This window comes from Myotis myotis, unplaced genomic scaffold, assembly GCF_014108235.1.
Source record: "Myotis myotis isolate mMyoMyo1 unplaced genomic scaffold, mMyoMyo1.p scaffold_m19_p_2, whole genome shotgun sequence".
NCBI classification, from domain to species: domain Eukaryota; kingdom Metazoa; phylum Chordata; class Mammalia; order Chiroptera; family Vespertilionidae; genus Myotis; species Myotis myotis.
In genome coordinates this window covers 95,543,825-95,553,666 of record NW_023416324.1, presented here as the reverse complement: position 1 = coordinate 95,553,666, position 9,842 = coordinate 95,543,825, and the positions used below count along the sequence as shown (strand labels likewise).

Here is a 9,842-nt window from a genome sequence, read left to right as displayed (position 1 = left end):
AGGTTTTGCTGTGATGTAGTGGAAGCAGAATGGGAGTGGACACCTGGGCCTGTGCTACAGGTTCCTTTGTCACTTGCTCAGGTGTGACTTTCAGGTAACCAGCTGGTCTTTCTAAGCCTCAGTTTTCTTACCTCTAAAGGGTGGATGAGGATCATGTGCCAGTGCCATGATGTGAGTAGAAAAGCATGTACCTGTGAATTCTATAAGGAACAAATGCAGGATTTAGTCTTTGTAGATGTGGGGGTCTCTGCCAGGGGCACAGTTTCCATAGGAAGAAATAAGATCTCCGAGAGAGTTTTGACAAAGAGCCCTTTCCTGTTCAGAAGATCACCAACCTTTTTATCTTTTTGGAGTGCAGGGCGATATTGAGACCCCTAGGAAGAGAAAGGCTCTAGGTCAGCTGACCTGCTCCTGACTGGGGCTCTCACTGCTCTCGTCCATTGTCCTTCCAGGACTTGTCTAGCATCCTGTAATACCCATCAAACTATAAGTGGCATTTCTTGCAAGTTTAGAGAAATAGATACCACTGTCACTTGAATGAGGAAGGGAGCCTTTAAAAATCCCTGATAATTTACCCATTTGAATTGGTAGAAACTAACAATGTGTAGAGCGGGTGTTTGTTTGTTTGTCTTAAAGAGTATCTGTGGACTCCCCAATATCACTGGCAAAATGGGAGTATTCTGAGAATAGGCTCCAAAGCTTCCATCATGTTTTCAAAAAGACTCCTGACCCCCAAACTAGAAACTACTGGTATACAAGGTTATTCCAAGCCCTGACTGGATTTTAGGTTTGATGCTATTTATTGTTCAGTCTCTGGGTCTTAAAACCTTTTAGGGCCTAACAGCCAAAGTACATAGAATCCCCCAAGTGCAGAAAATCAGAGAGGGTCTAGTGACAGTGATATTCACTTGCTGAATTTCCCCCCAAACCCATTGCCCACCACCCCATCTACAAATGAAATAATTGCCTTCTTTCTTTCTAGGCTTCTGGCCGATTATCTTCTCAACACACACACACAGAGAGAGAGAGAGAGAGAGAGAGAGAGAGAGAGAGAGAGAGAGAAAGAGAGAGGAGCACCTTTAATATTATCAGTCCTGACTCCACTTTCTATTTTATTTTTCAGACACTTAAAGCATTGATTTAGTGAACACACTATATTTACTTCTATATTTAATTGCTTATATTTAAATTATTCCATGCAAAAAATGACAAAAAGAAGAGGAGAAAGCTATAAAATAAATAGGGACCCATCCCTAAAAAAAATAATAATAATAAACAAAACAAACACATACAAAAACTGCTCTCCAGTCACTCAGAAAGAAATTCTTAGAAGTGGAAACTACTGCAAACCCCTACCCTAACTCAATCAAAACATCCCATCCGGAAAAGAACGACTTGTTTCTTTTTTCTATTGGAAATGGGCGGTAAACTGAGTTCATTTTGGCCATGTTTTCTTAGCTGACTCTGGGCTACAATCAAGCCATTTTCGGACACATTCCCATGTAGGTACCAGGGGTGCTCTGGAGGAAGCTGTCGACGCCTGTTCAACTAATTTAGGTTTTCTTTGTCTAATTACTGTGGAGCTTAGGGAAAAGGAGCCCGGCTCAAGGCAGTAAACTGACACTCTGTCTCTGTGTGTGGTATCCAGGCAGGGTTTGATGGAAAAAGCCTGCTTCCACTCAACTTCAGGTCACTGTCTGGGGCCAGACCCAGCCCAACCCCCAGCCTCCCCCTCCCACCCTTCCCACTCTTCTTTTCTACAGCCCCACTGGCACACTCAGCCAGGAGCAGTCCCCCAGGCACTCTAGGGGCACAGATAGCTAATGCCAGCCCCAAGAGGCCTGTTTTGGTTCTGTTCCACCCAAGGCTCTTTGCTGCCCACCATTCACAGGATCTCAGCACAACTCCCCCTTCTCCTGACCTAACATCTCCCCAGGTTTCCCAGCACTCAGGTTTGCACCTTGGTCCTTTCAGAGTGGAGGCAGAGGTGTGCCCATCCCTGCCTCCCATGTGGTCCTCTGCAGTACCCCCCCCCCTCCAGACCGCCCCCCATCAGCCCTTGTGTGGCCGGCCAGCTCCCAGGCCCGCTGCTCTCCATCTCCTATGTCCAGCCCCTGTTCCCGGTCAGACTATATTTCCTTGCACGTGCAATCCAATAACTAACTGTCCAGTCTCACTGGAAATAATTCCTCCCAGGGCACAACTTCTCTCCCAGGCAGACTCTTACTCAGAGAGGAATTAGCCACACTGTGGTGGTGTATTCGCCCAGAAAACATACCTTCCCCATAATTGTGTTGGTGGACAGCTTGAGACTGAGGATGTAAATCTAGTTGCAGTAACACACCCCGTTCTGGACGGAATATAAATACATCTATCTCACTTATCTCACTCAGCACCAGCCTTCTTTTTGCATTTTTTACAAAGCATCAAGTGAAAAACACAAAGGAAGTGCAAACAAATGCAAAATAAGTCCTATTCGACCAGACTTCCAGCTTCTCTAAAGTTTTCTCTATCTAAACCCCTCTTCTCAAAGTTCAGCAAATGCTCATGATTGCCCCAAGCCATAACCCTGGGGCGCTAGGGCGCCCTGGCTCCTCGCCCCGTCCTCTACTAACAATTGTGGAGCCTGCAGGTCCTGTCTGAAAGAGAGAGAACTGGCACGTTACCTTTGGGCGTCTGGCACCCTGGCGTGCTGAGTGCTGCAATGTCTAAATGAAGTTGACAGATGGTGTCAGTGCGGGCACCGGAAGAAGACAGCTAAGAAGGCTCCCAGCGGCGGGCGGCGGCACCAGTGGCAGCACCACTCGGCCTGGGACAGGCAAGGAGGAAGAGGAGGAGGAGGAGCGGGAGGGGGGGAGAGTAAGGAGAAAGGGGAGGGAAGATGGGGAGAAGGGGGAGGAGGAAGGAGAGGAGCGATAGGTCCAATCCACTGAGGTCAGCTAGTGTCTGGGATAAGCGGCCAGGGTGCTGTAAGGGGCAAAAGGAATATTTCTTAAAGCCATAGGTGGTCGAGGTTTGCTTGGGGTGGGGGTCATCCTAGCAAAAAGGGGAATAGTCTATGATCGCCTCCTTTTAAGGAAGGAGGGTGGGGGAGAGGGAAAGAGGCCCTGAGAGGAATTGAAAGACCGAGGGGGACCCTGTAGGACGAGGAAGGAGATAAGAGAGGAGCCCTGCCGCCAGATTGGGAGTGGGGGGCAGGTTGAGGGCCCTGGAGGAGCGTGCCCTCCCCGAGGCGGAGGCGCGAGGAGGGGACAGGGCGGGGTAGGGGTGGAGGGAGGGAGGGAGGGAGAGAGGAAGGGCGGCCGTGGGGAGCGGCGGGAGGGAGGAAGTCTAAGAGACAGAGCTAGGAGCGCTCCTGAAGGGAGACATCGGGCTCGTCCCCCAGGTCCCCGCCACAGTCCCTGCTCGCGGGCTCAGCTGTCCGGCGCCCGGCCACTTCGGCTCTGCAGCCCGGCTGGCCCTTGCGCAAGGCAGGAGCGCGAGGCTCGCGGGAGTGATGCGCCGGGCGTTGCCTCCAGCCCGCCGCCGCCGCCGCCGCCGCTGCCAGAAGCCCCAGCTGAGCTGAGGGAGTCGACACCGAAGCGCTGGCTCGGAGCGGTCACGGCTACAGCCCGGGTGGCGGGCTAGGGCGCTCGCCGGGCTTCTGGGCCAACCCCGCTCCGGCGCCTCCGCTCCCGGCCCCGGGCCCGCCCTCGCGGCCCGGCCTCTCTCCGGGGTCCCAGATGACCACCGAGGGCGGGCCGCCGCCGCCCCCACCGCGCCCGCCGCCCGCTCCGCTCCGCCGCGCGTGCAGCCCGGCTCCCGGCGCGCTCCAGGCCGCCTTGATGAGCCCGCCGTCCACAGCCGCCACCCCGGAGACCACCTCGACGTCGTCCTCCTCGTCCGCCTCCTGCTCCTCCTCCTCTTCTTCCTCCTCCTCCAACCGCGCCAGCGCCTCCGCGGCTGCCTGCAAGAGCGCGGGCGGCGGCGGCGGCGGCGGTAGCGGCGGCGTGGGCGCCGGGAGCGGGGTCTCCAAGAAGGCGAGCTCCGGGCTGCGGCGGCCGGAGAAGCCGCCCTACTCGTACATAGCGCTCATCGTCATGGCCATCCAGAGTTCGCCCAGCAAGCGCCTGACGCTCAGCGAGATCTACCAGTTCCTGCAGGCGCGCTTCCCCTTCTTCCGCGGCGCCTACCAGGGCTGGAAGAACTCCGTGCGCCACAACCTCTCGCTCAACGAGTGCTTCATCAAGCTGCCCAAGGGCCTGGGGCGGCCCGGCAAGGGGCACTACTGGACCATCGACCCCGCCAGTGAGTTCATGTTCGAGGAGGGTTCGTTCCGCCGCCGGCCGCGCGGCTTCAGGAGGAAGTGCCAGGCGCTCAAGCCCATGTACCACCGCGTGGTGAGTGGCTTGGGCTTCGGGGCCTCGCTGCTGCCCCAGAGTTTCGACTTCCAGGCACCCCCGTCAGCGCCGCTCGGCTGCCACGGACAAGGCGGTTACGGCGGCCTTGACATGATGCCTGGGGGCTACGACGCTAGCGCGGGTGCGCCGGGCCACGCACACCCGCACCACCACCACCACCACCACGTCCCGCACATGTCACCCAACCCGGGCTCCACCTACATGGCCAGCTGCCCCGTGCCCGCCGGGCCTGGGGGTGTAGGCACGGCCGGGGGCAGCGGCGGCGGTGGGGACTACGGCCCAGACAGCAGCAGCAGCCCTGTGCCTTCGTCCCCTGCCCTGGCGAGCGCCATCGAGTGCCACTCGCCCTACACGAGCCCAGGGGCGCATTGGGGCTCTCCCGGCGCCTCGCCTTACCTCAAGCAGCCTGCCGCTCTGACGCCCAGCAGCAACCCCGCGGCCTCCGCAGGCTTGCACTCCAGCATGTCCTCCTACTCGCTGGAGCAGAGCTACCTGCACCAGAACGCCCGCGAAGAGCTGTCAGGTAACGGATTGCGCCCGTTGGGGGCGTCGCCTCTAGGCCTCCAGGCTCCAAGGCTACTGCAACTTGCAGCGGATCGCGGCAGCCTAGGGGGTCTGAAGGCGCTGGGAGAAGCTGATGCTGGGGGAAGCTGGCACTTTATTCATGGAGGGAAGAGGATTAGGTTCATACCGTCCTCCCCCATACCCTTAGCCTAGAGGTGGGCCTCTGGAATTTACATTCCTAGGAGGATGGTGCAAAGTCGCCAGCCTAGGGTCTCTGGTGACCTTATGGACTGCAGGTCTCAAGTCCCGGGCCTGACTTAGCTTAGAGAGAAAGCATGTGGTTTTGGGGGACTTTGGCCAAGAAGCTGTAGCTGCTTCCTCGTATCATTTGTAAATTTTGTTTGGTTGTAATTTGCCCAAACGAAAATATCAGAAGGACAGTTCTGTATTCTGAGGGTGTAGGTTGAAAGGAGCTGCACCTGAGAAGGTGTTGAGAGGAAAGCAGGGGATGCCAGGATCTTTCACAGGCTGTTAAGTCTCCTGCCTCCCCACACGGATTGAATCGCTTGACCCACCTTGGTGACACTTAAGTCTGTCTTAGGTCAGCAGGACCTGAGGTCCACATTATGACTCCCTTGAGAAATGCCTGCCTCTTGGACAACACTTGTGTTGCTGGTGTAAATTGTGTTGGTCAAGGAATATGAAAATTTATTGACTTGCCAAAATGGTCAGTGGGAGGGGACAGATAGGATGGAGAAGAACTTTGAATATTTAGCCAGGTTTATCAAGAAAGTGGAGATGAACTCTCTCTTTTAAAAAAAAAAAATATTTTATTGATTTTTTTACAGAGAGGAAGGGAGAGGGATAGAGAGCTAGAAACATCAATCAGCTGCCTCCTGCACACTCCCCACTGGGGATGTGCCCGCAACCAAGGCACATGCCCTTGACCGGAATCGAACCTGGGACCCTTCAGTCCGAAGGCTGACGCTCTACCCACTGAGCCAAACCGGTTATGCTGAACTCTCTTATATTAACCTCCTCTGGGGCACCCTGGCTGCAGATTAAAATCCGGCTGGGCTGCCCATCAACTGGTGCTCTGGCTTACATTTGCCTCCCCACCCCCAATTAGAAAATGGAAGGAAGGATAATGCATACATTATATGTTCGTGAATCGTGTGCCCTAAGAGCATGAGGGGAGAAGGGAAGCCCAGAAATGGGCAAAACATGTTGATTCCCTGAATGGTGAAATTTCCCAAATAGGCCTTTTAAATGCGGGTCTCAGAGGTTAACTAAACAAAGACAGTCTCGGCAGGACCACACCGGAGAGGATTTTAGCCTGACTTAACCCACTGAAAGCAGAGTCTTGTTCAATTTTATGGGAATTTCTGCAAGTAACCAATACAGACAACCCTCCCCTCTTATTTTTTTAATCCCCGAGGACTGGCTGTCAATCACCGCCCACCCCAGGCGGAGCCCAGTTGTCCACTGGAGTCCTGGCAGGGCCTGCCCAACGTGAACTCAGGCTCTGAGGCCTCGCAGCTGCGGTGAAGAAGTACCTTAAAAATCAAAAACAAGAAAACACTGAGGAAAGAGACTTCTGATTCTTCTGAGTGGCCGGCCTCTCCCCACCCCACAGGCAGGGGGCACGCAGACGCCCCCCAAAATGCGGGAGCCGGGAAACACAACTCTTTGTCTTGGAGAGAACGGAGCAAGCGGGCCTCGCCTCCCCAGGGAGCCTCGAATGACCTCTGGAAATGCCAAGGAGGCCATGGCTCGGCCCAAGCCAGAACGGGACTCTCTGCGCCTTCCTCCCCGGCCCTCTGGCTCCCGTACCTCTGAACTATTACCCGCTGCCCCAGTGCTTGTTGGCATCTCGCAGGCGGCGGTGCGCGTCGGCCTGCGGGTTGGGAATGTGCCGCCTTCCCGACCGGGGCCTACTGAGAGTCTGAAGCCCAAGCCCAGAGAGAAGCAGCGGGGAGGTCAAGAAGGGCTGAGGCTGTGGGACCCAGGCGCACCCCAACCCCAGCGATCGCGCGCGCGCGCGCGCGCGCGCACACACACACACACAGCATGATCTCTCCCCAGCACTCCCACACGGTGCGCGCCTTCCCACTCGGGAGAGGGCGGCCAAGGCCCGGGTGGTGCTCAGAGAGGCTCTGCACCCTTCAGTAAATCCTTTGAGCCTTTCAGAAAGGAGCCAGGGCTTTTATCATACTTCCCGTCACCTGAAAGCGCTGGCCGCGGTCTTTCGTGGAGGTGCGAGCGCTCGCTCAGGGGTCCAGCGACTTCGTCCTGGCGTTGCTCCGTGCTCTAACTTGCTGGGCGAGCGCACCTGTGTGCAGAGCCACGCGCGCACATCGGGGACGCGTGGTTGCTGCTTTGAGAGCACTACAGTGCATGTTTGGCAACATTAGGTGTCACCCGGCAATAGCGTAGGCTGAGTGGCCAGCTATCTAGCAACCTGACTTCTCGATAGAGCTGGGATGCAGCCAGGTCCAGGCATGCGAGCAGGGCACACGCGCAGCGGGCGACAGTTCTGGTTTTCATGCACTCAAAAACGGAATCAGGTCTGGCACCAATGTGCACCTTATGGTTCCCACACCGCACGGGTTACTAGAAAGACTCAGGCCAACATGCTTAACCCAACCTGGCCCGGAGACAGGCCCTGTAAGGGAGGAGCCCAGGTCCCAGCTCGAGACAGACACCCCTGGCCCATTGCGCCCAGGGCTCGCACACAAGGAGAAAGCAAAAGCAAAGGGCAGTGGCTGGTTGGCGCCCAGTGGCTCCGGTTCTTGGACGAGGAGCAGCCCCGGGGAAGAGGAGTGAGGTCCTTCTCCATTCTCTCTGAGGGCCTCCCTGCACTGCCAGATGCCCCCTCGGGTAGCAGGATCTCCAGCTGAGCTCCTGTGGGAGGGCTTTATCTGCTCCGTGGAGTGTTGGCTTTCTAGAGGAAGTGTAAGGCATTCAGGACCTACGAAGACGAAGATGTATGCTATCTTTCCCCAGCCTGTCTCTAGTGCTGGGGTTGTTTTCTGTCCCTCCTTAAGGCACAGGAAATATCCCTGCTGTGGCCTGCTTTTCTGACCCCGCCAGTTAGTTGGGAAACAAAATGTGAGGGCGACACTAGTGTTTCTGGTGTGGGGGGTTGGGTTCTGGAAGAAGCCCTGTGCTCAGAGACCTGGAACAAGAGGCTGGGTCGGATTGTCCCAGTGCCCCTGCTCCTCTGTGAGGACTAATAGGGGAATTTAGGCACAGAACCGGTGTAGCCCTGGCCGGTGTGGCTCAGTTGTTTAGAGCACCCTCCCATGCACTGAAAGGTTGCCGGGCACATACGGAGCTGCGGCTTGCAGTTGGACGCCCATATGGAGGCAACTGATGGATAGAGATGCCTTTCTCTCTCTCTCTCTCTCTCTCTCTCTCTCTCTCTCTCTCTCTCTCTCTCTCCCTTTCTCTCTCTCCCCTATCCCCTCTCTCTAAACTCAGTAAAACATATCATCAGACGAGGATTTTTTTTAAAAAGAGCCTGTTTTAGAGGGGGAACAGGCACTCTGTGGCTCTGTATTTGTGGGTACATCAAAACAAAATTTAATGATTCCAGAATTGTCCTATGACCTATCGTTTAAAACTTTGAGAAACTGCCAGAGCTAGGTTTCCTCTACCAGTTTTATAGCAATAGACCTTAATAAGATTCCAATTAAGTTACCAATTAAGTTAAAATTTGAAAGTTAACAGGCTCCATCCTCACCTGGGCAAATTTGTTTCTGAAGAGAGTTTTTATTTTCTTCCTTCTTTCAGTGGGACTGCCTCGGTACCAGCATCACTCTACCCCAGTGTGTGACAGAAAAGATTTCGTCCTCAACTTCAACGGCATTTCTTCTTTTCATCCCTCTGCTAGTGGGCCATACTATCACCACCACCATCACCAGAGCGTCTGTCAGGATATTAAACCCTGTGTCATGTGAATGGAGGGAGGCAGGCTATGCCAAGGCCACTTTCTCCTTTGGGGGGGGGGGGCGTGAACTGAGGTGGACTCACATAAAGTGCACCCCATAGCTGTAAGTAGCACACCATTCACTTAGAATCCCCAGGCCTGTGTGTTCACTGACACTGATCTACCATTGGTAGAAGGACAAGCCCTGGCATGGTAATGTCCTAAATGTGTGCAGGCTCCACTGAGGGGAAGAGCTGAGAGCTCAACTTCTTAGCGAAGATGGTAAAAAGTTACCACATAAAAAACATAAGCATTTAACTCTGGGATCTTCGTTGCCTTCAGTAATCAGGGTCTGAAAGATGCAGACAAGTTGTCTGTGTGTTTTTCTTTGTCTATAAAAATGTATGTGCTTTTCAAAAAGGCCGTGCTAAACGCAAGATTTCAAGAAAGCTGCATCTCATTGTCTACCTAAGGAAGGAGTTCTGTTTTGCCAAACACTACCTTTGGATATAAATGCCAAAGAACAGTATTAAGAAAGTATTTAGAAACAATGTGTGTAGTTTAAGAACACGGTTTTCAGTATTGTGACAATACAACGTTTTTTACAAGGTTATTTTCTACCACGGTATTTTAAAGATATTTTTATCTCATGTATAATCACACTTGTATTTTAAAAGGAGGATATATTTGCACTTATGTATACTTTTACAGTTTTCCAAACTATTTTGATGTAAAATGTTTTCAATAAAATGTATGTAACAAATAGTTATTTTAGGGAACTATTTCCTCCGAGGCATCCTCAAATCGCCAGGTTGTCTCCACCAGCCAGCAATGCAACTCTACACTTCTCCCCCCAAGTTGTGTAATTGACATGGTGTGGGGTCTGCGCCTTGAGTAACACAGGCCAGATTCTGATTGTGGGTCTTCTCAGAAGAGAAAGAGAAGAAGGAACATTTTCTGTTCTTTCTTTCTTTCTTTCCTTCACCCTCGCTCTTTCTGACTAAACA

The 9,842-nt window shown here is 53.7% G+C and overlaps 1 protein-coding gene across 1 annotated transcript; it reads left to right on the top strand.

Moving 5' to 3' along the window:
• The first annotated feature begins 3,329 nt into the window (after positions 1-3,329).
• Positions 3,330-9,547, top strand: FOXF2 (forkhead box F2). Its single transcript, XM_036352795.1, has 2 exons — positions 3,330-4,923; positions 8,700-9,547. The coding sequence occupies exons 1-2, from the start codon at positions 3,723-3,725 to the stop codon at positions 8,864-8,866; spliced, it is 1,368 nt and encodes a 455-aa protein (XP_036208688.1). The 5' UTR covers positions 3,330-3,722; the 3' UTR covers positions 8,867-9,547.
• Positions 9,548-9,842: the final 295 nt, after the last annotated feature.

Bases quoted from the DNA above. Each gene is read 5' to 3' on its own strand.
- FOXF2 (XM_036352795.1), top strand. From the start codon at position 3,723: ATGACCACCGAGGGCGGGCCGCCGCCGCCCCCACCGCGCCCGCCGCCC. The intron at 4,924-8,699 runs GTAACGGATTGC...TCCTTCTTTCAG, and splicing joins CGCCCGCGAAGAGCTGTCAG to TGGGACTGCCTCGGTACCAG.